This window comes from Ictalurus furcatus, chromosome 15 (assembly GCF_023375685.1).
Source record: "Ictalurus furcatus strain D&B chromosome 15, Billie_1.0, whole genome shotgun sequence".
In the NCBI taxonomy this organism is placed as follows: Eukaryota; Metazoa; Chordata; class Actinopteri; order Siluriformes; family Ictaluridae; genus Ictalurus; species Ictalurus furcatus.
This window is the reverse complement of record NC_071269.1, coordinates 14,657,522-14,683,426: the sequence shown is the minus strand read 5'-3', so window position 1 is coordinate 14,683,426 and position 25,905 is coordinate 14,657,522. Positions and strand designations below refer to the sequence as shown.

General features: G+C 38.1%; 1 protein-coding gene across 2 annotated transcripts in view; it reads right to left on the bottom strand.

The window, feature by feature from the left end:
* avpr2ab (arginine vasopressin receptor 2a, duplicate b) overlaps positions 1–25,905 on the bottom strand; it is a 36,340-nt gene that overhangs the window by 6,541 nt on the left and 3,894 nt on the right. Inside the window, exons 1-4 of one of the 2 annotated variants that reach the window (XM_053643240.1) lie at positions 11,605–11,757; positions 3,973–4,323; positions 737–982; positions 319–465 (exon numbers count right to left, since the gene is read on the bottom strand). In XM_053643240.1, the coding sequence (XP_053499215.1) occupies positions 319–465; positions 737–982; positions 3,973–4,314 (735 nt within the window). In that variant the 5' untranslated portion in view covers positions 4,315–4,323; positions 11,605–11,757. Of the gene's footprint in view, positions 1–318; positions 466–736; positions 983–3,972; positions 4,324–11,604; positions 11,758–25,905 lie in introns of those variants that run through there. The other variant, XM_053643241.1, reaches the window with a different exon arrangement.

Sequence of the window (25,905 nt, the reverse complement as noted above, 5' to 3'; positions counted from 1 at the left end):
GACAAAGCAGACTGATGTAATAAGCTCTTTCAGGCTCATTAATCTGGCTTGGTAAATAGTTGACCTTGACTTCATGCTGTCACATAGGTCATGGTACATACTGTACATTTACATGCAAGCCATGAGAGGAAGGTCCTGCATTAATCCAGCCAATCTGGGAGATACAGACATGGGGAGAAGTCTGTTTGCAGATAAAACACAGCAAAGAGGAAAATAGAAAATGTGCTGCTAGCCAATAGAGCCAGGATAAAGAGTGTTATGATGCTCCTTAGACAAATAAGAAAGAAGACATTGTAAGGAAGACATTGGTCAAATTACCTGACAGACTGTGATGATGAGGGCTGGTAGAATGAAGACAGCTATAGTCATCCAGGTGACATAGGCTTTGAGGCCCCATGGCTCAATAAAGTGGCCCCAGCACTCAAACTCTCCCGGCAACACTTCAGTCCGTGAGAAGATGAACATCTATGAAGCAGAGTTGAGTCATGGGTATCACAACATCCCTTGTATACCTCAAATATAATATGCTATCATCCTTCATTTAGAGCAAATATAACCCTATATCACCCCTCATGTACCCCAAATATAACCTGTTATTACACCTAATATACCCCAAATATAACCCCTCATCACCGCATATACACGCCAAATATAACTTGCTATCACTTGCCAGCTTTATTTCAATCAAGGTGGGACTTCAAAGTCAAATATGCTCATCATATCCTGCCCTTCACACCTGTGGTAAACTGAGTACCAGGGCCAGGCCCCAGGCCACCATGATGGGTGTATTCCAGCGCGATGGTTTGCCTCCACGGTATGCTTGAAGAGGGCAGCAGATGGCATAGTGGCGGTCCACTGTCATGGCCACAATCATGTACGAAGAAGCAAACATGCCCACAATCTGCAAGTACTTCACAAAGCGGCACAGAGCGTCGGGGCCCTGGAAGCGCTCTGTGATATCCCACAGCAGCTGCGGCAGCACCTGTGGGAGTAACAAAGATGGAACTGACTAGATGAATGGCACACCTGGAAGCCCACTGCCAATTTATTGTCCAAGGCTTCCAACTGTGACTCTGAGAAAGGGAGGGAACAAATGGCAAGTTCTCCAATATGTTCCCGGATAGGGGCAATTACTTCCTGCATAGTGCAGTAAATATAGAACGATATAATGATTTTTATATCTAACAAAATTCAGCTAACCAAGTTAACAAACAATGTTATTAGAACACCCATTAAGTATATAACAGGTTCTACAAACTTGCAGGAACATTGTTCCTGATTAACCTTCCTGCATTATTCTAAAAACATCTCCCGTAGTAATGTTTTGCTTCACAGACTTATCAGAACATTACTGACACATCCTTGTGAGATGCATAACAACTAACATTAAACCTAGAATGTATAAATGCTCTAAAATTGACCTGATCGAGTGTGGTTTTTGGTACAAAACATAAAAAATTATATGGTACAAAACATAAAAACTTATGTGTTCAAAATGAATTAATCAAAAATGGTGGTGACAATGTCAATTTCATATTTATGGGAAAAAAAGACATTTGTATATGACCACTAGTGTTTGTAAAAGAGTTCATTCATTTACTACAGGATTTTGTTCTGAATTCATGCTTAAAATAATGTTCTATCTTTATCAAACATTTCATTTTTAAGAACATTTCAGCACTTAATATGCCTCTTCCATATACTGTATATCTAATTTTGTCCCATATCAATTGTTGTCATAGCAACAGTTTTTAACACTTAACTGTCAACTCACTATAAGCATGGACCTACTGTGCATGTGACAGTGGAAAGTAGGTTTTATCTCTATTGTTTGTACTGTAGTTTTTAAATCAGAAAGTACATCAGTGCTTGAAGGGGAACATACTGGCTTAGTGTTTAGCATGTTTGCCTCGCACCTCTATGGTTGGGGGTTCAAATCCTGCCTCTGCTCTTTGTACGTGGAGTTTGCATGGTACCCCATGCTTTGGGGGTTTCCTTCCCCAGTCCAAAGACATGCATTGTAGGCATTCCCAAATCCTCTGTACAACCCCGGACAAAAATGATGGAATCACCACACTTACAGGATGCTCACCCGGCTTTTTTTTTTAATTCATAGCAAATAAATAAATCATAGATATGACATGAAACATACCTAAAATAATGACATTATATTGTTGTAATTAATGGCATATTTTTTTTCCAGATCAAGTAGAGGAAAAAATTATGGAATCATCAACAACAAAAAAATCACAATTAGTACTTTGTTGCTCTACCTCAGGCTTTTATGATGGCCTGAATTCTTTGAGGCATGGACTTCACTAATGAAAAACAATAATCTCCATCAAGCTGTTTCCAACTTTCTCGAAGGCGGTTGACAGATCAGCTTTGCAGGATGGAGTCTTGTCATGGACCACTTTTCTTAACTTCCACCATAAATTTTTAGTGCTGTTTGCTGACCATGTCATTGAGCTGATCTGCCTTTCCTGAAGAAAAGCTTTAACACTCTTTGCTCTATGGCAAGATGCATTATCATCCTGAACAATGACTTAGTCATCACCAAACCTATTGTCTATTGATGGAATGAGAAAAGTGTCCAAAATTTCAATGTACACCTGTGCATTGATGTTGAGGTGTCCCCTGGTACTTTATCTGACAGATCATAAATGAGTGGGGGAATTTGATTGTTTTCTTTAGGCAGTCCCCTTTATATGTTTCATTAGAGCAGCACCAGGCAAAGGTTCCAGCATTATCTCCTTGGCCAATGCAGATTTGTGATTCATCCGTGATCAGTTCACATCACACTCTGTGTCAGATTTCCTTCTTGAAGGAGCTTTATAATCCTTTCCATTGTTTCAACTGACAACTCTCTTGCTGGAGCAATGTTTCCTTTCAATAAGTCCAAGATTAAGGTCTGTAATCACTCTCTTTTAACTGCAGACTAATGAGCATTTTTAAGCTTGTGCTGGAATTTGTTTTAGAAATGCAAATTACAAGGTGATTCCATAATTTTTTCCTCAACACTGAGTGAGTCCATAATTTTTTTCCTCTGCTTGATCTGGAAAAAATATATGCCATTGATGAAAAACAATTTCATTTAACTTGTTTAAGGTATTGGTTTCATGAAGCCAGAATGTTCGGCTATTAACCAAAAATTGTTTTGTGTCATATCTGTGATTTGTTTATTTGCTATTAAGTAAAAAATCTGAGTGAACATCCTCTAAGTGTGGTGATTCCATAATTGTTGCCAGGGGTTGTAGTGTGTGAGTGTGTGCAATTGTGCCCTGCAATGGATTGGCACCCTGTTCAGGGTGTCCCCTGCGACCCTGTGCAGGATAAGCGGTATGGAAAATGGATGGATATCACAGTTTGATATTCTGAATCATCTAGCTTCCAAACTAATAAAGCTATTTAATACTAATAAAGCTGCATTCCGAAATGCTTTTCTGATTACCATGGTTGTGTATAGTGATTATTGTGTGGGACTGTATATTTCCTTTGGAAGTGAACAAATCATCATGTTCGAAGCATGAAAACATTTTTCGTATCATCAAATCCTCAAATAATCTCATTAACTTGAAGATAAATATTATAACAGGATACCTTTTCTTTGAAGTAAACAATCAATACAGGTCATTTGACCCCCTTAAAGCATTTGCATAGGTTTTGTTTGGGTCATGGATTCTAGGGTTAAAGAATGTTAGCGTTAACAGTCATACAACTATCAATGTTACAGCAGCATTGTAGGAATGTTTCTAAATAATTTTGTGTCTCAAAGAACTGAAAAAACTCTGAAAATATTCTGCTGAGTTGTTAGCTGGGAAGAAGCCCATTCTGACTTAAATGAGAAGATAAAGCAGAAACAAAACACAGCAGATGCTTACACTGATGTGTAATTATTCTGCTCTAAATTTATCCTCCTTTTTCATCTTCTTTATTTATACTACCCATTTCTTCACTTAAACAAGTAAATACCTGGAAGAAGGCCACAACAAGGTCAGCCACACACAGGTTGATCATGAATAGGTGCATGGGTGCGTGGTTCTTTCTCTTGCGCAGCAGCACCCACAGCACAAAACTGTTGCTCAGAGTGGTAAGTGCCAGCACCAGGCTAAGCACTCCAATCTCAGCCTGTGCCAGAGCCTGGTCCCGTACCCTGGCTGTGCCTGGCTGAGGGGTGGGGCTCCATGTCACCTCGGTGCTGTTCTGGGAGGGCAGCAGCCACAGGACAGTCTCAGTGCTACTGAAGCTACTGCTAAAGTTAAACAGAGAATGATTGGACTGAGCTGAATCCACTTCCCAAGAGGCTGCTGTCATGCCTGTGTCCTAGAAACAAACATCAACAAGGTTAGCGGCAAAAACAATGGGGCGCATACCTGCACCAATTAAGATACACTGTTTTCACAAACAGGCCTAAATCCTTTCAAGTCCAATCGGATTTCAGTTGTCAGATTGCTATTCTCTTCAACTTCTGTCATTTGGAAGGATATGTACACAGGCAACAATGAAGAAAAACAGACTGCATATATGAAATGAGCTCATTAAAAAAGTACATCTCCATCCTACTCAGCAGATTAACTGTGCAGCCTCAGCTTTTGTTTTAGCAATGTTACTCAGAAAGTGCTTAAGGCTCTCATTAAATCCAATCCGTCTTTTCAACCAAAACATGAATGCAATTAAATCTCCATCATGTCTAGTGGATCACTTTTGAGGCATTTTCGCTTCATACATCAAAGTCAACATGAGAGATGGAGTACATAATGAAAATAAACTTAAAATGCTATAGTGGCCTTCTGGAGAATGCGAGATCTGTTCTGTGTGTTCTTTCTCACGACTTTATTGTCCGTTGCACCTTTGTTGTCTAACCTTATGGATTACTTGCTTTGTCTTTTGTTCTTTGGTGTAGAGCAGGGGTATTCAACTAAAACTTAAAACGTAAAGGTCCTGTTACATAAAATTCCTTGCTTACAGAGGTCCCAGACAAGCAACTAACACGACTGGTGACCATTTAATGCTTAATCACTAATGATTAGTTTGTGGATATACTGTAAGTAATTAATTTGAAGTGAAGAATAAACCCTACAGCTTTGTCCTTTCCTATTTGAACATTCTGTTTTCCTCATCACCTTTTAAACAAACCATGTTGTCAGTTTGCTAACAGGAGCCGGTAGGGTAAATCTGTGAAAGTCTGTGAAAAGTCTCCACTGACCTAGTGCCTGTAGCCCTGTAGCTAGTCTCTGGCCCGGTGAACTTCCTTCAGCAAAGTAATTTACATGTTTGCATATGACTGTGTGAGCAAAAGCAGATCTGCTACAAAAATCAAGCTGGTTCATTAAAAAAAAAAAAATAGAGTTGCTGAACCATGGCAATTTTTTTTTTTTTTTTTTTTTTTTAATATGTTGATCAGCTCTGCTATAGTTCTTTTACAAATTCTAGATCTGATGGAGCATATCAGTGGCTTAGTTGTTAGCGCTGTTGCCTCACACTTCCGGGGTTAGGGGTTCTAATCCTGCCTCTGCCCTGTGTGTGTGGAGTTTGCATGTTCTCCCTGTGTTTTCGGGGTTTCCTCCAGTTTCCTCCCCAGTATAAAGGCATGCATTGTAGGCTGATTGGCATTTCCAAATTGTCTGTTGTGTGTGAATAGGTGTGAGTTTGTGCCCTGCGATGGGTCCAGGATGTCCCCTGGCTTGTGCCCCGAGTTCCCTGGAATAGGCTTCAGGCTTCCCCACGACCCTGTGTAGAATAAGCGGTATGGAAAAATGACACTCGGTATAGAGTAGCAATAGTTGTTGTCATTATACTCATGAAGATGAAAAGGAAAATAAATGCATGCCTTTTTAAAAACAAAACAAACTTCTATGACTTACTTAAGTGCTCTCTAAAGTAAGCTCTCAAGAGACATTGATGAGTAAAGGAATGATGTAAGGTGAAGTGCAGTGGATAGCGTTCAAGTGGGAGATTTAAAGAAACAATCAATAAGTGCTGACCGAACACTGCAGCTGTTCCTGGACTTGTTCAGAATTTACTAACAGAGGGTACGGTAAATGCACATCTTTAACAGTTTAGTGTGTGGTCTTATTAATGTTGTTGTTGTTGTTCCTTTCAGCGCCAAAATCTGGCTTGCTGGCTGCAGATTCACGGAAAGGATATTAAGAAATCTGTGGCAATATCAAAACGCAGATGATGCAAATGTATATTATATACCTTTGAAATATAAAAATTAGAAGAATGGGGATCACATTTGCAGACAGAAGTTTGCATGTACTGTTTCTGTCATCTATTTCAGCACTGTTTGCCAGAAGCACAGCTTGTGTTTGTATTTTTCAGTCTTTATTTATTCCTGTTTATGTGTCTGGGTTTTATTTTCCCCGGGGTGTACACTATATCCTTGTTCGTCCGTGTTGTGTGTGAAGCAATACAAGACCAGCAAATTGTGTGTCAGACCAATTTGTATTCTTATTTGTTAAACACAACAGCCACTTTAATAAGAACACCTGTGCCCCATGCGATTATCCAATCAGCCAATCATGTTGCAGTGCATAATGACATGCAGATACAGGTCAAGAGCTTCAGTTAATGTTCACATCAAACATTAGAAAAATGTGATCTCAGTGACTGACCATTTTATGGTTGTTGGTGTCAGATGGGCTGGTGTGAGTATTTTAGAAACGGCTGATATCCTTGGACTTTCAAGCACAACACTCACTACGGCAGTGGTCACCCACCCTGTTCCTGGAAATCTACCTTTCTAAAGACTTTAGCTCCAACCATAATCGTGCCCATTTGACCATCTAATCATTGCCTTAAGAAGTTCTTGAACAACTAAAAGAGGTGTGTTGGATTTTGGTTGGAGATGAAGCCTGCAGGAAGGTAGATCTCGAGGAAGAGGGTTGGTGACCAGTGCTCTAGGGTATACACGGAATGGTGTGAGCCTATGCCCACTGTAGCTTCAGATTGATGTTCTTGGCTGACAAAGGGTTTGGTGTGTTGTGCATTCTGAGATGCTTTTCTGCACACCATGGTTGCAAAGAGTGGTTATTTGAGTTACTGTAGCCTTCCTGTCAGCTCAAACCATCTAGCTATTCTCCTCTCACCTCTCTTGTCAACAAGGCATTTCTGCCCATAGAACTGACACTCATTGGATGTTTTTTTTTAACACCATTCAGTGTAAACTCTAGAGACTATTGTATCTGAAAATCACAGGAGATCGTTTCTGACATACTCAAAACCAGCCTGTCTGACACCAACAACAATTACCAATGATGAGAGTCACTGAGATCACATTTTCCCCATTCTGATTTTTGATATGTTTGACAGATCTGAAGCTCTTTACATGATTGGCTGGATAATTGTATAAATAAGCAGGGGCACAGGTGTTCTTTTTAACGTGGCCAGTGAGTGTATTCTCAACTCTCACTCACAGATTTGTCCTCTTTCTTGTGTCTGTTTTCTTTTTTGTATTAAGCTAGCAGAGTCCCGTCAGTGATTTTTCTTTTTTCTTTTACAAAAAATATAAATAAGTTGCATGATCAGTTCACCTACATTGCAGTCGACTTTGCACATTCCAAATACTTAAAATCACAAGTAATGAAACTGATAACCAGCTGATACGCAACCCCCAACTCTATCTTTACATACAGTACTCCCAAACAGATGTCATACTTTCCTTTATGCCTGCATGTAAATTTCCACCATGCCACTAGCCAAATGCTTCCTGGGAAATAGATCCCTCTATTCAATCAACTTCCTGAAAGGAAGCTTCACAGGTGCTAACACTGTGTGCATTGGGTATCTCAAGAGGCATCTGCAGCAACTAGCACTATGAAGTGTGCTAGAAATTGAAGCAGCCACCAACTGAGCTCCAAAAATCTGTGACACGTCTAGCTTTATGCCTGTATCTATTCCATTAGAAACTAGTTTGTCATTTTTTACAGAGCCGCTTTCTCTTTCTTGCTTAGCGTTCTCTCTTGCTTTTTCTCTATGGCCCGCTCAGAGAACAGGAGCAGCCAACGATAACTTTCTAAATATATTTCAAAATCCCTGTTGCGCTCCTCCTCAAGGTCAAAGGGGTGAAAGATAAAAAGGACATGGTGAGTAGGAAAATCTGGGCCAACCACTGAGACCAGCAGCATTTTTGTCTGCTGCTCATCTGTATATCTGCTGCCACCAATCTGCTCTGTCTCTCTCCATCTTAATTTCCTACACTGGACCTTGTTACTTGTGCTGTGTTCTCTCTAAAAAAAAAAAAAAGACTATATATTACCAAGTAATCTCCATTTTTCTTAAAGCAGAGCTGAATAATGTATTTGGGAAGATGAAGAGATCTGGACGATGTGGTGAGGAAGCAATACTGTGCGTGTGTGTGTTGGGGGGGGGGGGGGGGGGTGTTGTAGGGTGAAGATGAAGCTGTTTAGTTAATACAGTTTTGCTTATTTAATACAATTTTTACAGTTAAAATGCCGAGGAGACAAGCTTCTAAACCTTGACAGAGAAGTTTCATTTCACACTTCCTAGTTCTATTCCTAAAGTAATACAATCCCCCCACCTCATGTTTTGCGTGTCCCTTGAGAAAGAAAAATCTCAATGGCAAATGAAAATCTAGTGCACGTGTTCCGCCCCTCAGCGTCTGGTTGGCTTTTCTGTTTGGCTAAACCACTTTTCTCCTTCAACGTTCAACCTCAGTGGTCAGTGACCCTCATGCCTTATTTGGCTCCCTCCTATAGTCCTATAGGCAGACACTCCATCATTCCTCTCCCAGTATTCCAGAATTGTGTTTAGTGACTGTGAGAGTCTGTTTTTCTTTTGAATAACAACATTTTATGCAGCTCGATGGCTGAATTGATTTTCTTGAGTTTTGAATGAGGACTAAAAGAAAAGACGACCACTTCTTGCTACGTTTTGTAATGTTGTCATGCCAATAAAGCAAGCAAGGAAGGTAAGTGTGTGTGAGTCAGATGGAGAGAGAGGTTAGTGGCTCAGGCGCAAACATACGTTTGCTTTCATCTCTGACATAGGCCCTAATATGCACTACTAACCAGGGCATACACATTTTAACCTCTCATAAACTGCCTTGTTCAAACACAAACCCTACTGCATAATGCGTTACACTCCACATACAGCAAAACCATATAATCTTCTTCTTAATAAGTCCCCCAACACACACACACACAATACTGCAGCAACATTCACTGACTCAAGAGACCGAGAGTGACTTTGAAACCACTTTTAGCTGAAAATCGTTGTCTCAAAGTTCTCCATAATATTGAACATCACCTTTAAAGTGTTTTCATACTTCCTTTAAGCAGATGAACATGGACTAGCTCTCTGAAAAATCTGTGGATGAAGGTTCACGGCATAAAAATAAAAGTTTTTTAGTGAGGTAAATGAGTTGTCATTGGTTTATGTTGCATTACATTATTTGTGCTTGCTGTATCTGCCCACTGGACTTTAGTCTAATTTACAAGCTTGAAACCAGTTTAATAAAATTAAGACTATTGGGTTTTTTTTTATTTAGTTTTTTAAATTTTTTTACTTAATGAGCAGCATGCTGGTGCAACAAGTAACGCTGCTGCCTCGCAGCTCCAGGTGCCCCAGTTTGATCCTGAGCTCTGGTTACTGTCTATATGGAGTTTCTGTGCATTTTATCCTCATGTCCGTGCAGGTTTCCTCTAGGTTCTCCGGTTCCATGCTTCCTCCCAAGAACATGCTGCTAGGTAGATATACAAATTGGTCTAAGGTGTGAATGTGTGTGTGCTGGCATCCCATCCAGCATGTATTCCTGCCTTACACCCAGCATAACTTGAATAAGGCTTCGGACTCAGCATGACCCTGAGCGGGAAAAAACAGCTTCTGAAGACAAAAGAATGAATGATGTTTTAAAAAAATGCTAATACTGTATATTAGAAGGGGATAGAAATGCCATTGGACATTTGTATCTGTCTACTGCACAACCACAACAGTCGAAAAATGTTTATGCAGTTGCAGTGGCCAAAAACCCCCCACATATGAACCCACAGCCATTTGTATGTAGGACAATATCTCTGCATTCACCCAGGGAGAGAGCAGCACTCAACATCTGTACCATTGCACAAGGAGTCAGCATGATCTATCGACTAATCCACTGAGGCATTGATGCACTGCACTTTTCTTTTAGCAATCAAATAGAAATTCACCAGCAATTTTAGAATGCCTCTTGTCTTTATTCACATGTTTATTTTGCCTACTGAAAAATAAGATCTTGTGTTCCATTTTCATTTTTTTTTTTAAATTTCCAGAATAATGCTCAACTTCACTACCTCAGTAATCTTTTAAACATTTTATTTCCTTTTGATAACCAGCAGAGACTCAGCAGAGGTAACGGTTCCTCCACACACTCTAGTCACACACCCTAGCAATGTGTTTCACTTAATAAAACAATAGATCATAACATAATGTGCTTCAATAGTTCCAGTCTGTATTCCTGACCTTATACAGAATGTCTAAAGGACCAGTTCAGCTCCTATGCCAACACAAAGCTGACAAAAACAAGTCACAGAACATAACCTCCAAACAAATGTGCTATGAATGACTACAGAATCTTATAATTACACATGACATAACCAACACATAGGTCACTAATGTACAAGCTTAACTTAGAATAGGGCAACCAATGAACCTAAAAGAGAAGGCTCAATTCAAATGTTCATTTCACTGACATCACTGGATTTAGAGCAAGAATAAGAGAAAGCCCTGTAGCAATGACTGTAGAAACAATACAGCAACCTGGATTGTTGTGCTAATTTTTTCATTAGTGTTTGTCTGCTAAACAGTAACGCTGCTTTCTTTAATTATGCAAAAAAAAAAAAAAAAAAACAACTCTGAAGACTGTAGTGTGATTAGCCTTTTCAACCTGCTGATTAATTTTCTACTTGTTTTCATTTCGGATTTGTTTACTTAAGAGTTGCCGATAAATCGAGAGCTGTCATGTTTTTTTATCGCACTTCTCTGGATTTTTTTTTAAAACTCACCTAGGCATTCAATAAATAATGTGAATTCAAGCTATTTGTTTTAGTAAACATCAATAACAGCAATGATAATATGCCTAATGATACAATCTAGTTACAAAACAACAACAACAACAATAACAACAAAATGACAACTACAACAACAAGAAGAACAACTATACTGATAATAAAGGTGTAATAATAGTTCTATTATATTACTATATTACTACTTTGTTGGTGTTATTATCATCCTTGTTGTTTACCATTACTTAATTTAAAAGTGGCTGTTATTTACCACTTTGTACATCCTCAAGCATCCTGAACTGTGTAAACAGAGAGCGTGGGAATATCTGGGCTACTACACCAGAACATCTGCAGAGCATCAAACTACACCACTACAGGTTTTGGCAATATTTCTGAATATTTCTTATACACATGCATCTTAACTGACATAAGTATTCCAGGTATAAGATTACTCAACATGCCAGTGCAATCTTCTCTGTAACAGCAGCTAGAGTACACTCACTACAGCCTTATCAGAGTAATCTTATTCAATCCTGGCGAGAGTAAACGGACTAAAGTAGGGTAAACTTGAGTATTACCCTGAGCCGTGTTTCTTACTGACCTGATCAGTCACTGGACTGGTGCAGCTCTGTCCCAACGTTCAGTGCCGCTGTTTAATCCACACTGATGTCCTCATCAACACCGAGTCCGTTTTCTTCATAATTCTCAGCGCCTGAGCTGCACTTACATTTCACTTTGCCGTCAGTCGCTTACCCGTCCAAGTTTCATTCACAATTTCGCAGAAGTATACTAAACGCCCGAGATGCCAAATCATTCTAGTGCTTGGACCTTGAGATAAAAGTTCTCTAGAGTATTATTCATGGACTATAATATCACACTGTGACGTTAAAGAGCAGTAATATTTGACTTCATCTGAACTCCGGAATAAAGAAAGGAACAGGACCACGTTTCCATGAGCTATCGATTGTTTGCGTTTCCCCTCCTCTATTTATGCTTTCTACCTAAACGCCAATGGCTCCTGAGTCTCCTCCCTCCAGTGCTCTCTCTCTCTCTCTCTCTCTCTCTCTCTCTCTCGCTTTCATTATCTCTCTCTCTCTCTCTCATTCTCTCTCTCTCTCTCATTCTCTCTCTCTTTCATTCTCTTTCTCTCTATCTATACTCTCTCGCTCTCTCTTTCATTCTCTCGCTCTCTCTCTCTTTCTCTTTCATTCTCTCTCTCTTCCATTCTCTCTCTCTCTCTCTCTCTCTCTCTCTCTCTCTCTCTCTATGAATGGGAAGATTACAGTTTTACAGTTTAGAATCAATATTCCGTCAGTAATTTGATTGATGTAAATAGATTAATTAGATGTCAGTATTTTAATTAGAGTCACTATTATGTCAGTAATTTGATTGATCAGTATCAGTATTAAGTCAGTAGTTTCATTAGAATCAATCTAATCTTAGAAATTTGATTGATCAGTATCAGTATTAAGTCAGTAAAGTAATTAATCAGAATCCATATTCTGTCTGGTTTAATTATTTAAAATCCATTTTACATGAGCAAGTTTGTATTGTGGGAGCACAACACGTGACAGGTAACATTTGAGAAATACAAATTCGCAGTAGATGCAGTAATAACTTTAGGTAATGTTTACCTACTTTTTTGGTTCCTGTGAAAAAGTACTGTTAGCACACAGAATGACTGATTTGTGGTGCTGATTCTGAATTTGTCACAAGTCATTTGCACTGAATGTCAAGTGTGACCTTATTGGTGAGTCTGTGATTATCATTTTGTTTATATATGGTGTCACCACATATCTTTGTTTTTAGTAAATTGTTAATATATGACAACATTTTCTGTGTTACTCACATGCAAGGTCAATGACAATGGCTTCTCCCCTTAATTATAGTCGACTATGGCAGAATTAGACTATGAGAAAGAGCTTGAGAAACATGACCTGATTCTCACAATTAATCTGCCAATCTCCTGAGGTTTAACCAGCCCACATAAGAGATGCCAAGTCGAGATTTAGAGTTGAAATAAGTACATTAGTTTTGACAGCTTCATTTGGCAGTAGAATGAATTATATTTCATAGAAAGGTGAACATATGGCAATATTAAGACTTGTAACTTGAATATCCAAACACAACTCATATTATGTTTCTGAACATGATTTAAACACCTGCTCTTCTGACAGGAATTGGACAGGAAAAAAAATTCAATTCACCAGCTGTGTTTTTCCTTCACTTTGCATGAGCTTAAAACACCTTTGTGTCAGCCAACAAAAACAGAGATCTCCACCAAGCTCTGTTCTGCCTCCCACTAGGTCCTCATAATCTATCGGTCCATATGAGAGCTCAGTAACAAAAGGAAACAAATGGGGAAAGAGCAGCATTGTTTTAGATGTTGAAATTGTATTGTACTGCAGCGGGAGAGCTGGCGTGAATAAGTGGGAGATCTGTGATGTTTGGGTAAGTACTGACCCACAGTGGTGGATTTATGTGAACTTTGTACGCCCTCACCCTGACCACAGAGACCCTGGCGTGGTTTGGCTGAACTGCTGCATGCAGCCTCCTGTCTTTTGTCAGCGTGTAACAGACTTCTTTCACACTTCAAAGGCTGAGTGTGTGTCCATTATGTGTTATGCATGCTCCGGTGTTATGTGTGCCCTTTCTAAGTGGGCTTTGGCATTTCCTCCCAATCTCTTCTTCTCTTTTCACTCCCCTCTTTTTCTATGAACATAGTTATTAATCAGTATTAAAAGAAAAATCCACTCTAAATGACTTGCTCATTAATCTGTATAATTAACATGTGATCTTCAGTGGCATTCAAGATGTATTTTGTAATAAAATTCTGACTTGACTTTTTCATCAATTCTTTTCATTGACATGTTGGACCATTTTCATGTCTATTAACAGTTACATTACCCACAATTAGGAACAGTGAGGGGTAATTTATTCATTTTTTTACAGGCCACTCAGAATTTCTACCAGCCACCTCACAAAAACAGAAACTAACCACGTTGTTTTAAATGACATAATTAATATAAACAAAACTCTTTTTTAAAAATATATTTTAAAGTAAACATAAAAAGTCATCTGCACACATGTATTCATTAAATTTAAATAAGTTTAAAACACTCAACTATTTAATCATACATAAGAACACACCAATCCTTTCCCAACACTTTGCATGTATGCACTTATTTTAATTGATAGTTCAACCAAAATGAAAATTCTGACATTATTTACTCATTCTCAAGCCATATGACTTTCTTTCTTCAGTGGAACACAAAAGTAGATGTTAGGCAGAATATTAGCCTCAGTCATTATTTACTTTCATTGTATGAAGAAAAAAAAAATGCAATGAAAGTGAATGGTGACTGAGGCGAACATTCTGCTAACCACCTCTTTTTGTGTTCTACAGAAGAAAGAAAGTCATGAGGCTGAGTAAACGATGACACAGTTTTCATTTTTGGTCATTTTCATTTCGGATCTCTTTAACAACAGCACAATTCAAACAACAGCATACTGTGCTCTACAGATAACTGAAACAGAGAACTTGAGAACATTTAACTAGTTCTGCTCTGGCTCTAAAGTTGTTAAAAATGAACAAAGTTTTACAAACTTCCAGTAAAACATGAACATGATGCTAATAACTCTTTTCACAAGCCATTAGGCGGGAGTTATTTCATGAACGCAACAGACAATTAGCCAACTTCACACTTCCAGGTTTTTGCTTTTTCTTCGTTTCCACTTTCAGAGTGATGCTTAATGTTTGTACAGCCAGTGGTAATCACGAACAATGAGGGAGGAACGACTACAACTAAGTTACACAAATTTAGATATCTATTTTTGTAAGCCATACTTGTGAAAAATGTACCGGCAGGTGACTAGGCAATTTTACACGCCACTGCCTACAGTTCAGCTAAATTTGGTGGGTGGCAGGTGCTAATTTCATACCCTGCCCACAGTGCTGAATAGTGGCAGCAAGACCTGCTGATAGTGGCACCAGTGGAATTTAATCCTTGCTTCATCTCTACTTAGTTATTTAGTCTGTTCAGCTCGCTCACCACTTCATCTGCACACTCTGCTCAAACAGATAAAGTTCTAAATCTTCATCTTTCATGCTAACACCACCGTCAACATCGTAGTGCTTGTTGTCTCTTAGATCAGTGGTTTTCAAAGTGGGGCCCCCTTGGGGGCCACCAGGGGGTGCCTGGAGGGCCTCAACAATTTGGTTGGAGCCACCAAGCCCATCCCTCCCACTAGTATGTTTCCTCTTTCTCACTCTCAGGCAACCACACACACACACACACACACACTCAATTCCTAATGTAATGAAATGTAAAGATGTAAGATGTAATTATTAATAAAAAAGGGGGATATATTCAGAAGTCTGTATTTTTAATGTGTTTTAAAGACATCTTGCAAAAGGGGGCCCTCGGTCAAATGTTAATGCCATTTGGGGGGCCTTGCCCTGGAAAAGTTTGGGAACCCCTGTCTTAGATCATTAAACACCTGAGCTGAGTCTTGCTGGCTCAAATTTAGCCTATTACCCAAAAACACTTAAAAATTTAACATAGAAGCCAATACTCACATCTCCCTCTGAACCCAGTTGGAGACAGAAAAAAAGACACCAGCCGTGAGTGAGAAGAAGCAAGGGTCCAGATTTATTGTTCCGTTCCACCACACGAGATCCACACCGATGAGAATTCTCAGAAGTGATCTGATACCCTGAGCTTAAGCTCCAGTATTTATACTGTATTTACACAGTAAATAACCCATATGTTTCAAGAAGACTATGATATCAATACCAATAGGGTTAAAAAAGAGCTCATCTACCTTACTATTATGTTCTAAAAAAGGGCTATTCCATTTACCATTAGCTAAAAAAACAGGGCTTTTCAACTTACACATAGAATCAAAACCAGGGGTTTTCAAATTACACATAGAATCAAAACCAGGGCTTTTCAAATTACACATATAATCAAAACCAAGGGTTTTCGAATAACCCATAGAATCAAAACCAAGGGTTTTCGAATAACCCATAGAATCAAAAGTGGAGAGACAAAACAATCTAGAGTGACCTTGGTCTTACTATTATCTTGGGGGGGGGGGGGGGGGTTTAGCTTGACTCAGCTACCCTTATAAATGGCTCCTCATGGCTTTTGTAACTCAGCACAATTGTGTCGTATAGCTGCATTGCATTCTGGAACTTTGAGTCTGACGTTTGCTGTGTGCACCTACTTATACATTGGATTTCTCATTAATGTCACATTGAACATTGCTGAAAATTGGTGAATGAGAAAAGAAGCACTTTTTCACCTAATAAATGCCATTGGAACTGTTCTTGCAATGTCCCCCTGTGGCACCAGCGCGTCAGAGCTTTGCTAAAATTAGTGAAAATACAGCACCAAACAGCACTTCTTAGCATCAATGAATACATGACAAATAGTTTAATATAAACATGTTTATATATTGTGTTTCAGGGTGGACTTTACCATTAAGTCAGTAGTTTGAGGAGTTCTTTTCTGTTTTATGCCCCATGTATGTAAACCCATTAAACTCTTAATACTAGTCTGTGTATCCAGACCTACATCCCTGTTTTTAGATACCTTTTCTATTAGTTTCACTATACTTACAAAATGATAAGCTTTATGATAAATACCTAAATAATGAGCTGAGAGGTTAAGGGGTCATCAATTGCAGAGTGCTTACCTCAACAGAAGTAACTTTTTTTTTTAATGTATGCCTGGTTTTGCAGGCTTTCTTTAGGCAATAGGCATGCCTGGCTTTATAAAAACACACTTTTCATCAGCACTCAAAAGGTTGAGTGGGAGTCGGTTTACACATCAGCACAGCTAGCAGAACCGTGCGGAACCCTGTACAGCTACAGACATGTACTGCTGACCGAAACAAGAGAGAGAAACAAAAAGAGAACCTACATGTTACGTTAGATAATTTTGGATGTTTATGAAGAGCGTTATGTTACTTCTCAGCATTCCTGTTTTTAAGCGTTAAACCTGTCTCTGTCCAAGACAGAGTTTGTCCTCTCCTAATCGGCGGTGTGTTATCATTATCATTGTTATTCAAATCAGCTCTGCCTCCATCCTCTCCAAATATTATTCTACATTTAGATGAACTATACACTAAGGACTCTGTGCAAACACACATTTGGCGCACACATGGTTGGAACTCGTGTAAATCAGATGACAAATGAGCAACCCTTCTGAGTTTACTCAAACTGTTGCCAGTGGTATGAGTCTTCTCTAGGAGGGGTGCACGTCTGTCTTCAGCCCCCCAAAAAACTACTCTCAGCATGGGCCATTTCCCCAACTCTCTGCTGAGCTTCTCACTCAACACTGTGTGAGAGTGTGTTCTGGAGATGGGCTTTAGATTTGCACTAACATTCCTGTTGCTCTGTATTTATGTTAAGTTTTTTATGCACTGTCAGTGAGGTAATGCTTTTGTTTGACTCTTTACACATTAGTATATGTTCAGTATGTGTAGACGTCCTGAAGTACATGAAGCCGGGGCAGATCACATAATGCGGAGCCTACAGATATGATATATTCTCTCCAGAATCCTTACTCTTATTTCTTTGCTGCCAATATCCTCTCGGCCATTATATTCTGTCATTAATATTTTATTAACCTCAGCTTAGATTTCTTCTGGAAAAAGGGAAAAAATATTGAAATGAGTAAATTGGTTAAATTATAGGCCACTTAAACATGTTGTTTTGTATTCCTTTATGATGTATAGGTGTCGAACAGTTCGAGTGTTACATAAGTAACACAATCAGAAATCATCACATTTAACTAAAGGGGATTTCATAAGCCCATTTGGCAACATTTGGCAGTGAAAGATTTGCAGGCATTTTCACATGAGTAGGGTTAAACGATGCACAAAACGATGCATAAGCCAGGCACACAAAAAAGGAAACTCAACAGGAAGGAATGCATTAGAATGAGTTATAGATCAATTTTGGGTTACAGCCATTTACATTTTGTGGGCTATTTGTATGTGTGTGTGTTTCCTTGAGGGTCTTTTTTTTAATGGTTTGTCCCGGGCTTGGGCAACATGCACAGTGAGTCTGATGGTGAGCCTCTGTTATGTATGGAGGATGAAAGTAAGGTTTAAAGGTTCAGGTTTGTAAGAGTGTATGGAAGCCAGGTTTTGCAACAGGCATGACATCGACTTAATGTTTAGGGAGTTGATGGTTATTACAGTGTTTGATGTTTTGGAAGATCTAGAAGGCTTTCATGGCTGGTTCTTCTAAAATCTATAAATGAATAATATAAATGACTGATATGTGCATTGCAGTTCTTATGGGAAAACACAAGTATGAAGTTATGGAAGCAAGACTAGTGGCTCAGTTTCAAGTGAAATGTCATTCCCAAGTTGGGCCTCAGGCTATGCTTACACTGACAGTATATTAGAAATCACATTTTAAGCAAACAATAGATAAAAAAATAGTAAAGAAGGCTTATTACTCCTTGCAATACAATACAAAAAAACCCCCAACAAAACGATATGTACACACATTCCGATTGATCAAGCAAGCTCCTGAAAGCATGCACGCTCCATTTATTCAGTGACAAAGTAAGAGCTCTTCTATTTTTCATACTACATATCTGTTCTCTGTGTCCTCTATCACACACACACCAATTCCCTTTCAGTCTTTTATTTCTCACAGCAGTGCATCCCCACGAGCTTTATTATTCATCATTTGATTAATATATTGTGGGTTAATTAAAAGAGTTTGCATCTTTATCATCTTCACCCCACTTCAATGCTGCTTCATTATGCTTCAGTATTTTTCATGGGTGCCTTAGTGACTAATCCTGTCCTTATTCTGTGAGTGCTGTAATAATTACAGCCAGTATCTACCTAGGCTTATCTAAGAGAACAATATAATGAAGCTCTACATATCAGATTAATAGAGTGCATTGCATAAGTATTCAGCCCCTTCAGCTTTTCCACATCTTGTAGTGTTACAACCTGGAATTGAAATGGGCTTAATTGGGCTTATTACTGGGTCATGAATTTGCACATGGTCTTATCACTGGGTCATGAAGTAGCCCATAATATGGGATAAGTTAGCCCATAATTTGTATAAATATATCATACAAAATTATTTACACGCACAGGCACTCACCATCCCGTCCACTTTATTAGGAACACCTGTACGCCTGCACATTCATGCAGTTATCTTATCATTCACTCATGTGGTAGCAGCACAATGAAGTTCACATCAAACAACAGAATGGGCTGGTTTGGATATTTCAGAGACTGCTGATCTCCTCAGATGTTTTTTTTTTTGCAAAAAACAAAAAACATTCTGTGAGCAGAGTCTCTCTCTCTCTATATATATCTATATCTAGAGAGAGAGAGAGAGAGAGAGAGAGAGAGAAAATCATTAATTAAATCCGTTATTACACCAACAAAAGTTGGTTTGCACATCAAATTGTGAAAATCCCAATTAATTCAATGAAATTAATGATTTAATTTGTTTTGAACGTTGTAACACTATATAATATTAAAAAGTCCACTGGGGATGAATACTTATGCAAGGCACTGTACAAGTCTGTCTCAGTCCTCCACCAGCAAATAGCATTGGATGTTTGCCTGCAACACTGTTTATTCATAGATTTACATGGTTTCTCTGTAAGCCAGTCATGCACTGGAACACATGACAGTAAGGTTACACCAGGTGGACAGGCAGCTGTGCTCCTTCTAGGGAATGCACTGGAATGTGCATCCATAGTCATAACTAGCATACAGTGGAGCAAAATCAATCAGACCAATACTACAGCATGAGAGGTAAGTTAGTCACAAGGCATGCATCTGCATAATTACGCTGCTGAGAAGTGTGTCAAGTATGTCATTTACTTTACACTGCCTGCCATCTTGAACTGAGAGGAAGCACATTGTCATAAAATGCCATCTATTGTGACTGTAACAGACAATATGGGATAGGATTGATAAAGGTGATTCAAAGATTAAGGTGCAATTTAGCTCTTGCAACTCTTAATTATTAAACTTTTTTTTTGGATTGACATTGAAATTTTTTTCTACCCTTGATCGCTGGAAATTTTGACTGCTGCAACTTCATCTTGAACATTTGTGGAATATTCCAAATACTTCATAGGGGTGAAGGTGTTCAGGTAACAGGGTTGAGAGAATATTTAATTAACATTCAAATATTAAATGTAATATTAGTGGGAAACAAATGGTACCCCAAACATGGAGTCACCCATAAAATAAATGAACACTTATGTATCTTAGTGTAGTGAAAATTTGCCTATTGAGTAAGGCTGTTTCTTTGGATTTTCTAGCAATAGAATTATAAAATTTGATCATAAATTGCCCAGTGTGTCTTCATCTTAGAGCAATATATTGGGTGTGTTTACGCAGGTGTGGGTACAAATACTTTCCACAAAGCTAGACTGCAAATAATTGACCGGAAATTTTACAGTAATTTTCCTGCCAACTGGGTGCTAAAATAATTACAGTAAACAACTGTAAACATATTTTCAGTACAGTAGTGTACTATCTTACATAATATAAAATAACACATAATCCAGTACATTTGCTCATTTGGCTGATGCTTTTAAAAAACTTACAGTTGAGGCAGGATGCAACTGAACTGAAGCTTAAGGGTCTTGCTCAAGGACACAGCCATGTGTTTGGCAGTACTGGGGTTTGAACACACAACCTTCTGCTCTGTAACTCAGAGTTTTACCTTTTGAACCACCACAACTAGCTCCACTGACTTACATTGATTCAATGCAATCTTTGAGTGCGAGGAAATTCTGTGGTAGAAGTGCTTTATTGCAATATTGATTTTCACCCTTATCCCTTGCGCACAGAGATATCTCCAGATTCTCTGAATCTTTTGATGATATTATGTACTATAGATGATGAGATATTCATAGTCTTCACAATTTTACATTGAGGAACATTATTCTGAAATTATTCCACAAATTGTAGGTGCAGTTTTTCACAGATTGGTGATCCTCTGCCCATCTTTAATATTGAAAGACTCTCCCTCTATAAGATTAACCTCCAGCTGTTTCTTTTTAGTAACGTGTACTTTTCCAGCCTTTTGTTGCCCCGTCCCAACTTTTTTGAGTCGTGTTGCGGCCATTAAATTCCAAATTACCTTATTTCTTAAAATGGTACATTTACGCAGTTTAAACACTTGATATGTTCTCTATATTCTATTGTGAATACATCTGGGTTAATGAGATTTGCAAATCATTTCATTCTGTACATTTGTAAATATTGTGTATTTACATTTTACACCATTACAATAGGTTTTAGTAATCTTACATTTGGTTTGTGGTAATTTTGTAATAGGAAATCCTAGAAACATTTGACTATAGCCAATATGTTTTCATTTGCACTGCATTTTTCCAAACAGATCACCAGGATGAGCTGGGTTTATGAGATGTGCAAATCATTGCATTCTGTTTTTATTTACCTTTTACACAGCATCCCAGCTTTTTGGGGTTGGGGTTGTAATATGAATGTAATTTTTAATGTGATTTTACATGTTTGTTGGATGTATTGAGCCAAGAAGTTAAGGTTTCACACTACAAAATATGACATCTTAGCAAGTGAATATATCTTGAATATAGACAGATTTACCTAATATTTCCTATTATAAGATTACAATTTACCAAATATAAGATTATTAATCCTATTTCTACACATTTTTACTCATTTCAAGCTAAATATTTTTCTGCTTTTGGCAGATTCTTTAGCTTCTTTCTATAAATAAATGCTTAAAATTAGTAAAATAATCTAGCAAGAATATTTCAACCTTGGAATTATTACAAATGTCTAACAATAGGTTTTAGTAATCTTACATTTGGTTTGTGGTAATCTTGTAACAGGAAATCCTAGATGCATTTGACTCTGTTCAATATATTTTCATTTTCTAAGATATCTTTTTTTTGCAGTGCATTTTCCCAAACAGATCACCAGGATGAACAATTCTTGCTTCTTTTTAATCATATGTTTAAATGAGCACATACTGTATGATGTTTTCAAATGAATATCAAATGCTATAGTAGAAGCAATATTTGATTTGTTCACATTTTTGTTGATATAAGAGCAAAATAAATAGGAGAATTAGTGAAAGATGCCTTGCCTCACCAGACAATGTGGTGAGACAAGGCAATACTTTTGTCATTAGCATTGAGCCAGTTTATACAAAATATTATGCTACATTATATAAGTAGGTCAACTGTCATTTTGGATTGGACTCAGGTCTATGAACATTCGCGTTTAATTAAAACAGTGGTAGAGGTGGCAGATGGTTCACTCAGCAGGTGTATAAATCCAGAGAGAGAGGCATAAGGGCAGAGAGATGAATGGAGATGATGATGATTAATAGATTAATTGTTACGAGGAGAAGTGTGATCGCTCTTCACATACAACGCCTAAGAAAAACATGTAAGCTTCACGTCATGCATTCAAACCATTCTGGCTGAGAAAACACAGCTGCTATAGAGGCTGCATGCTACACCAAGCTATAGATAGGCCAACTTTTCAAGAGTGATAAAGACACTTTTCCCTTGAGTCCCGTGAATAGACTGTGGTCCTAATATCAGCTGAGATTAATTTTAATGAATGAGCCTTCAGTTATCGTCATTAGCAGCAATCAGTATGGGTGGAGATCCATCCTAATCATTCAGTTCCCTGGAAGCCTTTGGAGGTTTAACTGAATGACCCAGGCTGTGTGCGCTGTTGTTTTCGTGTGAGGCCGTCTGCTGGGTGTGATTGGGTTGAGTGGAGCATTGGAAGTGCTTCATTAAGAGAGTCCGCTGTTTGCATCTGCAGCATTCATTGAAAAAGGGAGAGATGATTTCCTTCATTTCCTTCACTTTGTCTTGCTGTGTCATGTCCTGATTATTGTCTGTTACTTGGGTCTTTGCAGTTCATGGCCCAAAGTGGAGATTTACATCAAAATATGGGACATGCTACACTGTATAGCCTTTTCAGCCACCAGTCTGCAAAGGCGCTGTCAATTAATCAGTTCCACATTCACCATTCTATTATGTCCAGCCATGTTGTCTTGGCAACATATGAAATGCAAGCTGGGTTACAAGAGAAAACATGTAAATTGGTAGTATAGAGACTGGATAGCAGTTCTCTCTCTAATAGAAAGAACCTGAGCCTCTTTGGTTTGGTTACAAGAAATCTTTTTGTTAGGAAATCAAATAGCAGGATTTGGTTGGTTACAATGCCTTCCATTAATATTAAACATAAATTTGATGTCCTCTTCTAGGTTTGTCGCATGATTCAGTGCTTAAGGTTGGTGAACATGTGTATTTTGTAGATTATGGTCCAAGCTTGACCTATCAGGCTTGACCCATGATGTGGTTCTATTGTGGTTTCGCACTGGAGAGCTATTTATCAAATATTCGTGAATTCCGGTTTAAATGAATGCCTCATTTTTCAACCATGATCTATTTAGCTGTGATTCACTAGAGCAGTTTCTCTCGGTCAAGGTTTCGGCTAATTTCACATAAATGGTTTTATGAATTCACTGTATGTATCCAGCCAATATCACATGGAATTAAAGGATAGAAGCTTACACATCATTATTTTTGCCCCTAATTGGGAAAGAAAGTGGATGCTAGAACTGTTTGGGAGGTTTAAATGCATTTGTGCATCTCTGTGATAAGTATTCATCTAATAAAAGCCTTTTCAGTACCGCAAATAATTGGACTGAGGAATAAATTCTCTGACTGAAAGCATCAAAGGAGGGGGAGAAGAGGCAAACATCAACACCACACACACTGTTTGTTTCTTTCTGGTAATTGGCTTAGGTCCATCAGGACACACATATCCCGGTTCAGGGACAGCTTTTTAAAAAAAGCAAAAATAATAAGACTCTTAAACATCCGCTGATTGAACTGTACAGTGTATATACATCATTATAATATACATGATATAATATACACTTTATTAGGAACACCTTTATACTTGCTCATTCATGCAATATCCACCAATCATGTAGCAGGAGTGAAGCGCATAAAATCATCTACAGCTACAAGTCTAGGGCTTCAGTTAATGTTCAGATCAAACATCAGAATGGGGAAAAATGTGATCTCAGTGACTTTGATTATGGTATGGTTGTTGGTGGAAGATGGGTTGATTTGAGTATTTCATAAACTGCTGATTTTCACACACAACAGTCTCTAGAGTTTACACAGAATGGAATGGAAAAGAAATGCATCCAGTGAATGGCAGTTCAGTCAGAGGAGAATGGCCAGACTGTTTTGAACTGATATAAAGGCTATACAGTAATTCCAATAACCACTCTTTACAGCCATGGTGAGCAGAAAAGTATAACAGAATGCACAACACACCAAATCTTGAGGTAGATTGGCTACAACAACAGAAGACCACATTGGGTTCAACTCCTGTCAGCCAAGAACAGGAATCGAGACGGGATGGTAAAGACTGGAAAAACATTGCCTGGTCATGACAAAATAAAAAGTCACTAAGATCACATTTTTTACTAAACACACATTAACTGAAGCTCTTGCACTGTATATCACTTCCTATTCATAGCACTTTGCTTTTTCATACACTTCTTATTCATAGCACTTCATGGTCTGTTGTAATTCTGTACATACTCACCACTTTAAAGCAGTGGCACTAATGTAGATAATGTAGATAATAATAATGTACTTTGAGTTTATTGTTGTAATGTAGTTACTGGACATGTAGGTACAATTTTTCATTGCATATTGTACACTGTACTAGTGCACATGACTGTAAAACTTGATGTTTGAAACTTCTTCTAAAGCCACCTGCACACTTGGTTAATGGCAACAGTGCTGACTAACCTCATTGCTAGTCAACAAAATATAATACTCTTGAGAAAAAGGGCCCTGGCATCAAGCAATGTAAACGTCTTGTAGGACATATTGCTGCTGTTGTTCACAGATGTTAAGCCATCATGTTTCAACACAACCAGGTCCAGAAATTATGTTTGGGTTGCTGTGACAGTAATGATTGAAAATACTCTCTATCTCTTATTAGTCGCTTGATTCAACCAGAAAAGTTGTTTCCAAATTTAAAGCTCGGCCAGAAACTGAAGTAAAACAATTGAGACAGTCCCACTCACCACACTCATTAAAGGGTTATCAAACATCTAATCAGAAGAGAAATTCAGGTTTATATATATATATATATATATATATATATATATATATATATATATATATATATATATATATATAATTATTATTATTATTATTATTATTATTATTTAATTCGCCAGAGTGAAGGCCAGAAAGAACTGGTATCATGAGCGATGTTACATAATTTTTATACTGCAGACATACAGAAACAAATTTCATTTCGAAGTAGTTGAATGCCAGCAATACACTGTGTTTGTGAGAAACTCCGAAGGAGCAAGGGAAGAACAATTTGATATTGTGTTACAGACCCGGTCACCAGCTGTCCGTAATAAACAGTTGGAGATGATAGCAGTTTGTCTTCACCACAAATGAAGAATCAGTCCTTCATAAAACGAGGAATTTAATGAAGAATTAAAATCTTCCAGACTGAAACAAGTGAGTTTAAGTAATGTCCTGTGCGTGTAGAAGGCACACTTGCATGAAATTCAGGGGAATGCACAGGATGTGCAAATGAAGTCTGTAATGGACAACAGATGAGTGGAAAACAGACCCAGATAAGGAAATAAAATGAAGCGAAGAAGGGTGTGATGATGACGAACTAAATAATCCTAGAGGAAGCATATTATCTGAATGCTTTCCTTTATGAAACAATTGTTATTAATGGAGGAAATGGAAGAAAAGATTCCAGCATTACTGAAGGAAGGAATTCTTATAATAATGAAGGAAGGAAAAAAGTGTTAGCTACATGTGTTTGT